Here is a 13,860-nt window from a genome sequence, read left to right on the forward strand (position 1 = left end):
ACTTTGTTAGCCTGAAGATAAATTCTTTTGCCAAATGTAAGCATATTTTTATGTAGTTCCATTTCTAGTAGAAAGACAGATTGGACTATGCTGGCCTGCTGTCTGCAGTCTTGCCTTTCTTTTTATTTCTTCCTCTGAGTAGTGACTTGTGCTGTAGGTAACATGATACTGCTGTCTTTCAACATTGAAAAAAAAATCTACAAAATTTATTTGTAGTTCTCAAATCGGTCATATTCGCAAAAAAAAAAAAAAAAAGAAAGAAAGAAAAGGAAAAAGAAAAAATCTCATGGGAATTTGGGCTGGTAGGTTTTGTTTTCTTTGCCATATTTGCTTGCATATGAACAGGATCAAGCTAACAAATGAAGGAGTTTGTGTTATGTGTATACACTAAAATTAATCATGAGCCACAACCTTTGTAAATCATAGCTGAAAACACAGTGGAAGACTCTAATGAATATGCTTGTTAACCCTTAGATAAGCATGAGAAACAATGAAGAGATTTCAACACTCATCAGTGAGTATTTTGCTGAATATCAACGGCTGATAACAACCCTAGGAATTAAAAATCACTTGGCAAAGCTTAAGAAAGTTGAGTCTGTGCATATATAATTTCTACAAAGGGGTGTTTGTATCCCTTTACTTTCTGAATTACTTTTCTACCGAGCTTTTGTCCGTTTGAAAGAGATTTCTGATTTCTTTTCCCCCTGCTTAAAGCTCTTAGTAACTTTTAAGGAAAAGTCTCAAAATACTAACTAAACAAGCAGATTGATGCCTCTGCCATTGGCAGAAATTGAGTTGGAAGTTGTTTCCTAGCTACAGTTTTGTGGTTTGTTTTTTGTTTTTTTTTTTTTTTTTTGGTTATATCCTAAATTCCTCAGTTTGAGTAAGCGACCTTCCCACTTACATTCCAAATTCAGTTTATTTTGATTCATAATATATAGTTAATATTTTTCAAAAAGATTTTGAATGAGTACACTATTTTTGGAGCAGCAATTAGAAAACTTTTTCTTAGGAGTCATAGAGCAAAAATTTTTAGATAGGTGAGCCATAACAGCTTCTGTCCCTTCTACTCAGTTCTGCTGTTGGAGCATGAAAACAGCCAGACAGTATATAAACAAATGTGTGTGGCTCTGCAATGAAATTTTATTTACAGAGATGGGTATATTTGGATTCTACAGTATAAAGTTAGTCAGCCTCTATATAGTACATAGCCTCATGCTCCCCCCTTCCCGCAAAATGCCCATGTCCTAATCTCCAGAACCTGTTGTGTTACATGTCAAAAGGGACTTTGCAAATGTGATTAAGGGTAAGCACATAGAGATGGGGAAATTATCTTGGATTATCTGGGTAGATCCAATTTAATCGCCTGAGCCATAAAAAGTGGGTAACTTTTCCCTATGGCTGTGGTCAGAAATACAACATAATACTAAACTACCATTGCTAACTTTGATGATGAAGAATAAAAGGGCCTCAAGCAAGGGGTGTAGGCAGCCTTTAAAGGCTGAACACAACCCATGGTTGCCAGCCAGGAAGGAAATGTGGACCTCAGTCCTACAACTGCAAGGAATTGAATTTTGCTGAAACCTGAATGAGCCTAAATATGGGTTTATCCCTAGATCCTCCAGAAAGTATTGTGATCCTGCCGATTCTGTCTTTGATTTCAGCCTTGTGCATCTCTTGAGCAAGAGACCCAGCTGATCTCACCAGACTTCTGACCTACAGAAACTGTGAGATAATAAATTCATGTTATTCAATGCTGCTGTTTATGGTAAACTGTACAGCAGCAGTAGAAAACTAATAACGCTGCATTGGAACATTGCAAAATTAATTTTAGATTATGAAGATAATATATATGTAAGCATTAATAGTGCCATTTTGAATCAGACATAATGCAATGCTGATGATATATTATTCAATAAGAATTAATTAGCAACCTGAGATTAAATTCTCTCCTGCTGATTATCATACCAGCGCTTTAGGAACCTGATTAAAGGAGTCCCCAGACAATGAGATGGCAGCTGTGAAGTGGCTGTGACATGTTAAGGAAAGTCAGAGGATGTCACAAGACAGCACCACCTAGGCAGCCACGGGAAGGGCCTTGTGGAACCAGGTGCTGGACATCAGGGGCAACTCTGGCATGTGTAGATATGTTGTGCTTTTGAAGGAATTTAGTAGAACTTCTTTGCTGGTAGCTGATAGACTGAATAGTGCAAAACACCGCTGTTGCCCTTGCCTCTGCTACAATCCTATAAAAGTGTTATTAAGATACATTGTAGCTGGGACGCCTGGGTGGCTCAGTTGGTTGGACGACTGCCTTCGGCTCAGGGCGTGATCCTGGAGTCCGGGGATCGAGTCCCGCATCAGGCTCCCAGCTCCATGGGGAGTCTGCTTCGCTCTCTGACCTTCTCCTCGCTCGTGCTCTCTCTCACTGTCTCTCTCTCTCAAATAAATAAATAAAATCTTAAAAAAAGAAAAAGATACATTGTAGCATCCTTTGGGCTATAAAAGGAAAAGACTTAAGCTGTCTGTTTCATATATATGAAATCTAGTTATTTAACTTTTTTTTTTTTTTTTAAGTCCCTGGCCACTCCAACTCATACTTGGAGAGTTTCTGCCCCGAGGAAACCCATGTGTTTGTTGGGAGGTTACACCAGAAAACAAAGAGAGACTAAGAAATGTCCATTGAACAATCTTCCTCCCATCTACATTCAAGAAGTCAATGTACAGTGCACTCTTAGAGTGTCATGTAGTAAGACACTCTAAGATACCTACATAGAGGCAATGATTTTCTTTGAAGAACACACATACAAATAATCCCTGATAGTGGTTCGACTTTTTACTGTTTTCCATATGTCCAACAGGCAGTATTCATCGGGAAATAATGTATATTCAGGTTAGTGATCTATCTCAGAAATTAGAGAAGCAAGTTGTTATCACATTCACAAACATAGTGTCATCTGGTTAATGTGGGTCAGTGAGTAACCATAGCAGAAGCTGAACTGAATATATGTTCTTTCTTTATGCCCCAATTGAGTAGCTGTGAACTCCTCAAGAAAAGCTATGCAACGCAGATGGGACTCATCCTGATAAAACAATATTCTGTATTTCTCACTTCAGTGGTCTTTATACCAGTCTGCCTTAGTGAAAGGCAGCTCCTTCTTTTCCATATTGACTGGTTCTCAATGCGAAGCTCTCTACAGAACACTCATAAATCTATGCAAAAATCCTTTTGTATCCATTCTCCTGTTAAGTAGAAACACAGTATTGTAGTTTCAGTGATGTTCTTTAGACTTCAGGTGTATGTCAGCTACCCTTTCAGAAGGGAAAGAAAGAAAGAAAGAGGGAGAGAGAAAGAAAGAAAGAAAGGAAGGGAGGGAGGGAGAGAGGGAAAAAGAAAGGAAGGAAGGAAGAGGGAAGAGGAAGGAGGAAAGAAGGAAAGAAAAAGAGAGAAAAGAGAAGAGAGAGTGTGTTAAAACCAGATTTAGTTGTTTTTAAATATCATTTAAAAATATGAAAATACAGAACTGTACTTACCATAACCTTGAAAAAGGATATGGAGAACATTCAACAGATCATTTTCTGTTGTTGAGTTTCACACAACCTTTTTCAACTGTGTCGTACTCCTGGGTGGTATATTACACCTTCAGGAACTATGAAGCTATTTATTTGTTTAAAGAAATATTCTCACTAATCAGCTTTTAGGGATGGGACCTGTCTTAGATTTGGCTATGAAAAAATTTACATCCACAAGGTCTTACCTCCTCCAGCATGCATTCTTTAGGCTTTTTTTTTTTTAATGTGTCTTTTCTCAAGTAGTATTAGAATTATACACAAGATATAAAATAGTCTTTTGTGGGTCAGGTCAGTCATTTTGGAAATGTTCTCAAGAGATTCCCAAAGTCTTTTTGTACAGTTATATAATAACTAGAGTTAAGCTTTAGTAGAGAAAGAAAGACAACATAAGCTTGGCAAAACCCAGGTATTTTTAATGCAATACCTTTATGTCTAAAATTTTGAAAACAAAGAGAGACTAAGAAATGTCCATTGAACAATCTTCCTCCCATCTACATTCAAGAAGTCAATGTACAGTGCACTAGAAGATATGACAGGGAGAGTCAACCTGGAACATATGAGTCAGAAAATTGGAAATGTTGATATAGTTATGATGAAGTCACTGCCCTTCTTCATGCCTTTAGATGCATCGTCTGCTTGTTTGCTTTGCCTCTATAGACAAGAGGATGTATTGTTTTAAAAGGACTATGAAAAGTACAAGAAAGTTAGACATTTCCAGACTTGGAAGTTGTGATGGCATATGAGCACTAAGCATTTGAAAGCTTGAAGAAAAACGGGATAAAGAAACCATATAATTTCTCTTGTGTGTGTCTTGAGCAGTGTTCTTCAGATTTGATGTGGATAAAAACTATGTAGAGGCTGTAATAATTAAAATGCACATTCCTAGGGATAGCCCCAATCTCAAAATATGTGGTGCCAAGGACTCTACATTTTTGGTAAGCACCCCAGTTGATTCTAGAGTAGGTCCAGAAAAAAAAATTGGAAAACACTAAGATAGCAGGAGTGTCGTAAGCATAGCATGTGGATTGAATTTACTCAGAATGGAATAACACCAAAGAAAAATTAGAGAAACTTGGTCTTCACTCATTTTTATTGTGACTTTACTCTTATCTTTACTGTGATCAGCTTCCTTCAGATCTCTGCTCAAATACTATCTTCTGGGTGAAGGCTTCCCAGTATATAATATTGCAACTAATTCACTTCCCATTCTTTCCTCTCATTGTGATTTCCTTTTTGTCATAGCACAGATTACCATCCAGCATGTTATATATTTATGTTTTTATTTTATTTGTCTCTTTCCCTGCCCCCTTCACTATAGTTAAATCTATGAAGCAAGAATTTTGTTCTGTTCACTGCTATGACCTCAGTGCTTCAAAGGGTACCTGGAATATAATACGTGTTTACTAAGTGATTTTTTTTTTTGTATGAATGACTAAGTGAAATTTATCATAGTGAGAGTAATTTACCATAGGGAGATGTATTTAGGGTATTCTATAGGGAAAAAAAAACTGACTTGGAAGAGAGTTTTGAAAGAGGAGGAATGCACTTATGAAGTCATTTAGGAATCACTGAGAGCTAGAAGTAGAAAGGATGTCCAAATTCCCTCTTCTATTAAAAAGAAAAAAGAAAGAAAAGAAAGGAAAAAAGAAAAGTTATGCAGACCAAAGGAAAAGAGAACCACCTATAGAAATATATTGACAAAGCCAGTGATATATTATATTGTTAAATAGGTATATTGGTTTGTTGATGTGGAAACAGGAGAGAAGTAAAAGTAAAAAACAGCAAAGACTATTTATTTTTTTAAAGATTTTATTTATTTATTTGACAGAGATCACAAGTAGGCAGAGAGGCAGGCAGAGAGAGAGAGAGAGAGAGGAAGGGAAGCAGGCTCCCCGCTAAGCAGAGAGCCCGATGCGGGGCTCGATCCTGGGATCATGACCTGAGCCGAAAGCAGAGGCCTTAACCCACTGAGCCACCCAGGCGCCCCCAGCAAAGACTATTAAAGACACTTGAAAGTTATATATTGAACAACTATGGTAATGAGGAAATTTGGGTCATGGTACATTTTTTAAATGCCTTAAAATCGGGTGAGTAGAAATATTTATTTAACTTGAGTTCAACTATTCTATTTTGAATGGGGTCAAGAAAGTTCTTTGTTGTTTGTTTCTTTGTTTACTTGTTTTAGAAAAAATGTGTTTTTCAAGAATAAAGTATCCTTTCCAAAAGTTTTCAATACATGCAGTTTTTATATTTTAAGTGTCAATGAGATTGACAGCTACGTAAATGAATTTTCTTAAACACAATTGTCTCATTTGGTTGAGAATTGTTTGCTTCCTTAGTTTAATGCTTTTTGTTTGTTTGTTTGCTTGTTTATTCAACAGACAGAGATCACAACAGACAGAGATCACAACAGACAAAGATCACAGGCAGAGAGGCAGGCAGAGAGAGAGGAGGAAGCAGGCTCCCTGCTGAGCAGAGAGCCCAGTGCGGGGCTTGATCCCAGGACCCTGGGATCATGATCTGGGTTGAAGGCAGAAGCTTAACCCACTGAGCCACCCAGGCGCCTCAATGCATTTCTTTAATCAACTTCTATAGGCTAGTGCACAGCTCACCCATTATCCTCTTGCTCCTGTCATTACATTTTGTTACTCTCTGTTGGGCTCACCATTTCCTGTTATCAATTTCCTGTAAATTCCTCATAACAGATCTTGTAGCAGAGTACCTTTGAGAAAAATGTTTAGAAATTATAACAAATACTTACAAGTGGTTTCCCAGCAGAACCTTTTAGACAGTGTTTTTTTTTTTTTTTTTCATGTTTAGAATTCACTCATCATTGATGTTTGCTTTATGTTTTCCATTGCACATTCTTTCTCTTTAAGCTACTGGTCTATCCAGATACTAAGATTCCTTTCATTTGTTTGTTCTGCTTATTTTTCTAAACTTCAAGTATTTAAATAACTGACCTCAGCTCACAGACCTACGTATTGCTAACTACACAATAATGAACCCTTACAGATGGTGTCTGTCATGTGTAAGTTCCAGAATGTAGAGTGAAACACAAAATTGAGTGGTGCATTTTGGAACCTATAATAATTCTCAAGTAGATACTTTTGAAATTTTCACAAGGACAAGAAGAGGAGAAGTATGAGATAAAATCGAAGAGATGAGGGGTGAAGAAGGTAGAAGATAAAACTAAGGTTTACGATGGCGTGGATTAAGAATAGAATAAGCATTTTTCACCTTTATACTTTTATCTGAAAATGGAAATCAGTTTCATTAGGGGATTTAAAAAGGAAAGATATCCAAACAATTAAGGTTGTTTTAGATTTCTTTTTGAGTATTATTTTTTGTTATAACTTGTTATGAATTCTAAATATGAAATAGTAATGCTATAATCAGTATCCTATATTGGTTTACATAGAAATTTAAGTTTACCTAACTCATACTTTACTAAAAGAAGTAAACTAGATTCAGAAGAATTATTATCTCAGGTTCTTCACCCATAATTAGTTTCTATATTCATGAAAAATATACTCCCATACCCCTCATTGTGATATTTCAAGGATAATTTATTTTCTATAAAGTGTTCTGAGATCTTTTGAACAAATTCCCTGATAAAATGTAGTATAGCTTTATGATGCAACATTGTAGCTATAGTAAAGATTTCTTAGAAAGTCACAGACTGAACGAAAATTTTAACTAAAACCAGATAGGATCTCATGGGACAGGGGAAGAAAGCTATTTAGAAAAAAAAAAAAAATTGAAAGAATAGAAAAGAAAACAATTTGAAGCACCTTTCCCTTCTGTGACCCTCCTTAGATCTATACCTCATGTAGAACCACATTAAGACTCACTTACTTGATGAAACTTGATCTAACACAAGCCATGATGTCCCTCATTTCTCCCTTACACAGTATATTATGACAAGTGACACTTATAAAACCATGTCTCTTTGTTGTTATATGAATATTAACATATATAAACATAAACACACATATGTGTGTTCCTTATCAACCTCCTTGAGGCTATAACCTTCTTAGGGAAGGAGCATTTTTATGCCAAGAACATTGTTTATAGGTATTAGCATTTGACAAGAAGAAAGATACCTTGGATATGCGGTCTTTGAGGGATTTTGGTAATGATGTTAAAATATTGGAATTAGCCAAATGTCCTAATTATAATGAAAAATAAAATTGGGATGGATTTCACAAATTTTAGAATCACTATTTTTTAATGTTTATTTCTAGTGAAATTTTTGAACAGATACAGTAAACAGCACTTAGAAAGGCAACATTTTACAAAGAGCCTGCCTAGACTTTTAAAGAGGTTGTTTTGCTGGATATACCTTGGTGATTATCTGCTAAAACAAGACTGAGGTGTAGGGGTCGCAGCCAGGGAAGGAGCATGTCCACCTATGGAACGGAGCCAAAAGCTGGTTTTATCTGCCTTGACCTAGTCATCATTTTTATTAATGATTTGGTTCAATGAGGGGATAGACACCATGCTTGTTTCTTAATCTTGTAACAATTAAAAAGTTTTGAATCAATAGTGAATGTGTGGGATGTCAAAATCAGGATTCAAAAAGTCTCTCCTAGGAGACTTTAATGTATAAGTAGTCAAGGTGAGGAAGACTCCCAAAATATCTGATACAGTCATAGCTTGCATTATTAGGAATATGGCATCTTACAGGGGAGGGACAATAACACCACTTTTTTCTGCACAGGTGGGACACATATTGATGGTTTCCCTAAACACACCTCAAAACTATGTGCTCTAAGAAATGAGTGATGTGGAGAATGAGAGAACTTGAAACAAACAGAGTACATTTAATAAAGAAGAGGGCTCTTCATGGGTAGAATAGCATCATATAAAGGAAGAATTTTTAGGCTAGTTTCAAAAGGGCAAAATAAGGCCCAATGAATGTGACAGACAGACAGAAAGAAAACACTTAGACGATTAGTACTCTTTTTTTTTTTTTAAGATTTTATTTATTTATTTGACAGACAGAGATCACAAGTAGGCAGAGAAGCAGGCAGATAGAGAGGAAGGGAAGCAGGCCCCCTGCTGAGCAGAGGGCCCAATGCGGGACTCGATCCCAGGATCCTGAGATCATGACCTGAGCCAAATGCAGCGGCTTAACCCACTGAGACACCCAGGCGCCCCAATTAGTACTCTTTAAAACAGAAAGCACTTTCCAAGATAATGAAAACCTCATGGCGTCATCCTGAGGGCCAGGGGGGCTACTCATACATATACAATTATTGAACTGAATAAATATTTGATACTTTTTTTTAAGATATTTTCATTAGACATGATTCGATACAAAATAATCTATTGATTGAGAAGATATTGCAAGCCATGATGTATAAACTTGTGTAACCGCTATGTTAGACACCTGAAACTAATGTAACATTGTGAGCTATTTAAGAAACAACAACAACAACAATAACACTTTGCCGTGGACTAGATGTGGCCACATCTGCATTTTCTCTCAGTTGATTTCAAAAGAATGAGATGCTCTTTGAACGATAATAATAGCTATACTGGGACTTGAGCGTTTCTACACTTTAGATTACTCTTATAGGAAGGAAATGATTAAACTTTATGTTTCTTTCCAAATTCAAAAGAACATCCCATTTTATGCTTCCTTCTCTATCTTCACTCTATAGGTATGACTATTATAATTAAGAAGACATACAAAGGGGTTATTAAATAGTGGATCTGGTTTAGTTCATACTAATTGTGAAATACACCCCAAAAGGGAAGCCGTGACTTGCTAGGAGGTGGCACATTGGGGCAGAGGAGCTTGCATATCATGTACAAATTTATACTTAAAATCCCTTTAATGACACTTCATTCTTCATACTTTAAGGGAAAGCTAACTCAGAGAATGCTATGAGGTGCATCGATTTTTATTTCATTCATCGTCATTATTGAATAAAATGGTTTTTTAAAAAAATGCAGCTATTAATAACCCATTTTTAGAAAAAAAAAAAGGAGGAAAGAAGAAGCTATCACTATCCAACACGTTTTCTGGAAATGGATAGTTAATATAACCATCTCTTGCCCCTAGGAAGGCGACAACCAGAGACTAATAAGGGTGGCAGTGGTTGTGTTTGTAACGTGTGCGTAATACAGAATGTTTCCCTGTGATTTACACTGTGTAGCTACTTTGGTCTTCAGAAAGGAAATAATCCAACAATTAATATTTTACAGGTTAAAAAAAATGAAATCTTTTACAAATTGGGTAATTTGTAAATTATCAAAATATGGACCTTGTGCCAAATGAGAGCTTCACTTTCAATTTTTCAAAAGAAAAACTAAATATAGGTTATGACATTTGTATTGTTTTCATGATTAGAATTTAATGAAATGCATCACTAAGGCTGAGGAAGGACAAATTTTTTATGCAAAATAAATAGAGATGGAGTCTTTAAAGTATCATACTGCAAGATAAGAAAGCTGCCATTCTGTTTGCATTTCACATAAAACTTCCATTTTTGTTCTATGTATTCAAGAGACATTTCTTCTTTCTCTGCTTATTTTTAGGGTACTTTGAATCCCTATTGTGTGTTATGGGATGACTCAAAAACGTAAGTGACAGATGTTTTCTTATATTACTCTGGGTTAAATATTCAAAGCACATTAAGTTATTTCAGCTGCCTGCTAGTCAACAGGAATATGATAAGTTAGTGGGATGTGAGTTACACTCAGAAGACATTCTCCTTTGTGCATCTGCAGGACAGGATGATGAATGTGTCTGTGTGTGATGATGCCATCAGATTACGTCCCAAGATAGAATTGTGTTACCTAATATGTAAGGCACATTGCAATGCAAATTCCATGAAGATTTTTTAAAAGCTCTAATATTTTAAAATCATAGAAGTTCAAATGCTGTTTCAACATTTTGCTCTAGTCATTCAGCTTAGCATTGCAGAATAAAATGCAATCTCTATGGTCATTTAGCCAATACATTTCTTGCATGACCTTGAATCTATTATCAGAGTAATGTGATATTTATATGGCTCTTCCAAATTGTTTTGTTATAAAAACATTGGAGTGACATTTAATTTTCTTATTCATATATTTTATGAATTCATGAAGACAAAGGAAAACCATTGCAATAAATAAGGATTAATAATTCTTCGATGCATTCCTCTGTACAAGAAATTGCAATATATCTTGTCAAAATCATCTTAGTCTTATTAGTAATTCTATGGGATTTTAAGGATAGTCTCACAGAGCAGAAAAATCCTGATTAAGTGTTAATTAGACCCTTACACTTTAAATACTTAGGTACATTTATTTCCAGATTATACAGCTGTTTTGTTTTGGTTTGTTTTTTTTTTTTTGCATGGGGGGGAGATAAATATCAATCAATCCCAAAGGCTAATACTGCCCTCTGGATGCTGTCAGATAGGGTACCATGATGTTGAGTTCGAGGTATTGTAAGATTTTCTCCAGTGTTCTTCACCCTAAATCTAATCTACAGCTGAGGTTTTACTATGCTACTTGCATCTCACCAGTAGCTGTACTGGAGAGTCTAGAAAAAGGATAATTAGAATTCTAGGTAAAGGAAATATCTACTGGATATGATTATTTCTAGGATACTGATATAGTTTACATTACAGTATTTATGTGGTTGATGAATCAGTAATGTTGGGCATATTATTTGCTGTAGATTCTGATATTCTAGGGATCCTCTTCTTCAAGGAATTTTAGTGCCATAAGGAGAATCCACATTGCCATGATGATGACATGCACTGGATGTCTTCATAGATGTCATTATTTTTTTCTTTTGAAACACAATACAGAAATCCATGGTAGTAAAAGCTTTGCTCTCTACCATTAGCCAGAGAAGACTCGAGTAGTATATTCTGACACACTGTTTAGTATGTTGTATAGTCAAGGGAAGAATGAAATGCTACAAACATCTAATTGAATATTTTCTACTTAGGAAAAATATGCCATCTTAAACTCCTGATTATAGCTACTTGCATATCTTTGTGAATAATAATCAACTTTGATGTAGTTTTATTATCTTTTTAGTGGTTAATGTGCTTCATGTTAATCCAAACAGGGGAAGTGTTAGTTTTTCCTAAAGACCTTTGGAACTGTTAAAGGAATACTATGAAGAAACAGCATTCCTCTATTTTGTGATGCTCTTGGTTTCCTTTCACAGAAGGTCTAAGCTTTTAAGTTTAATGGAGAGAGATAATGGTGTTTGAGGTTAGTGCTAATCTTGGGAATCAATCATACTCTTTCTCCAACATCTGCTAAAACATCACTCTTATCCATGACAAAACAAACAAAACGGCAATGTCTTAGCTTTACAAAAATCAAGTTTTAAGTTGTCCTTGAAGAAAACTATTCAGTCAGAAGTGTGGTAATCCGCCTTTCAAAGTAGATTATCTGAAGAGATCAGTGTAGTTCATGTTTCCTTGATGTACCTGAAAAGTAATCAAAACTGACAGAACTTCTGTCCCATCACACTTTTTATCAGAGTGTTTTATCATTAAGTTGTTTTTCTGGGTGAGTTTTAAATAATGAAGGTTAAGACAACTTTATTTATTTTTTTCACATTTGTATTATTTTGATCATGGTCCTATATAGACATAATAACTTTACCGATGCAGTGATTTCAACTTTGAGTATAAGTGCTCTAAGTATAGTTAGTCGTGAAGAGATATGGCTACTAATTTTTATACAGAATAGAGTTTACTTAAACAATGCTCTCAAGACTGCATTAATAAAGTTGAGATGTAATTTTGGTTTATGTTATCAGACTGTCTTACCTTTTTCATTGAATTACAATTGATATATAACATTATATTTGTCTCAGGTGTACAACACAATGATTCGCTATTTGTATGTATATTGCAAAATGATCCCCACAATATGTCTCCTTAACATCCATCACCACACACATATATCTTTTTCTTGTGATGAGAACTTTTTTTACTCTGTTAGCAACATTCAAATATGCAACCCAGTATTAACTATAGTCACCATGCTCTAAATTATATCCCCATGCCGTTTATTGTATAATTTTGTGTAACTGAAAGTTTCTAGCTTTTTTTTTTTTTTTTTTTTTTTTTAGTTTCTAGCTTTTGACCTCCTTCTCTCTTCGCTCATTTTGTCCACCTCTTACTCCCCTCCCCTCTGGCAACCTCAAATAGCCCTACTTTTAATTTTTAATTAATTTTTATTATAAAATTATTATTTGAGTATCATTTACTTATAAAATTTTAAAATTAACTGCTAAGGCAAAAGTACCCATTAATCATCACCAACTCTAGTATCTACATCCACTCATATCCCCAAGGTCACTTCTACTTCTATTTTGTTATGTGTAATTTCAGGTATCCACTCACGCACTGACATATGTATGCAACCATAAAAATTAATATTATTTTTACATAAATAATATCATACAGTATGTAACATTGGTATCATCAATTTTTAATTTCACAATATAGTGTGGAAATTTTAAAACTGTACTACATATGTTACACTTTCTTATATTTACTACATTACATAAATCTATCATAATCAATCAAGTATTCCTAATATTGATGGCATTGAGGTGATTTTAAATTTTTTTAATGGCGTGTATTGTGCTTCTGTGTACCTCCTTGTACATCCCTTTTTGAGGTTATCTCTGACCATCCGGTTGAAAGTGTTATTATTCTCTTATTCTCTTTATATCACCCAATTTTATATTCTTCACAGCATGCATTCCTACTTATTTATTTTTATTTGCTTATTGTCTGTCTCCTCCACTAGGAAGTAAATGCCATGAGAGAGATACTTTATCTTTCTTATTCATCACTGCACTCTTAATGCCTAAGACATTCACACACAGTATATATTCAACAAGTACTTCAACCCAATTCTTGTGTTAGTTTTGCCCAAGAATCAATATTTGCATTTTTCTCAGGTACTCTTTCTCTTTAAGAATTATTTCTATTTATGTTTCATCTTATTAGTTCCATAACAATTAGATCTAACATTAGAAGTTTTAAAGGGAGAATGCTTCATCTTGGTATAATACTCAGGTCCATTATAAATGGTCAATTTTATTTCTAATTATAATTACCCTGATAATCCCAAGCAAGAATATTTTTATTTTAATCTGATTGGGTACAATAGTCTCAGACAATTTCAAAACATATTTTCATCTTGCTTTGACTAACTAATTGGCGGGATGCAGAAAATTTTCATTATGGGTGACCCATGCAATTAATTGAAAGTACTTCCTCACCTCAGAAATGCTTTTTTGGTTAG

At 34.9% G+C, this 13,860-nt stretch overlaps 1 protein-coding gene across 3 annotated transcripts in view; it reads left to right on the plus strand.

The window, feature by feature from the left end:
- The window catches only part of ADGRB3 (adhesion G protein-coupled receptor B3), a 731,117-nt gene that overhangs the window by 425,843 nt on the left and 291,414 nt on the right, over positions 1-13,860 (plus strand). For all 3 annotated transcript variants that reach the window (XM_044253842.1, XM_044253861.1, XM_044253851.1), the window contains one exon: positions 10,123-10,166. In XM_044253842.1, the coding sequence (XP_044109777.1) occupies positions 10,123-10,166 (44 nt within the window). The remainder of the gene's footprint in view (positions 1-10,122; positions 10,167-13,860) is intronic.

Source organism: Neovison vison, chromosome 1 (genome assembly GCF_020171115.1).
Source record: "Neovison vison isolate M4711 chromosome 1, ASM_NN_V1, whole genome shotgun sequence".
Classification (NCBI taxonomy): domain Eukaryota; kingdom Metazoa; phylum Chordata; class Mammalia; order Carnivora; family Mustelidae; genus Neogale; species Neogale vison.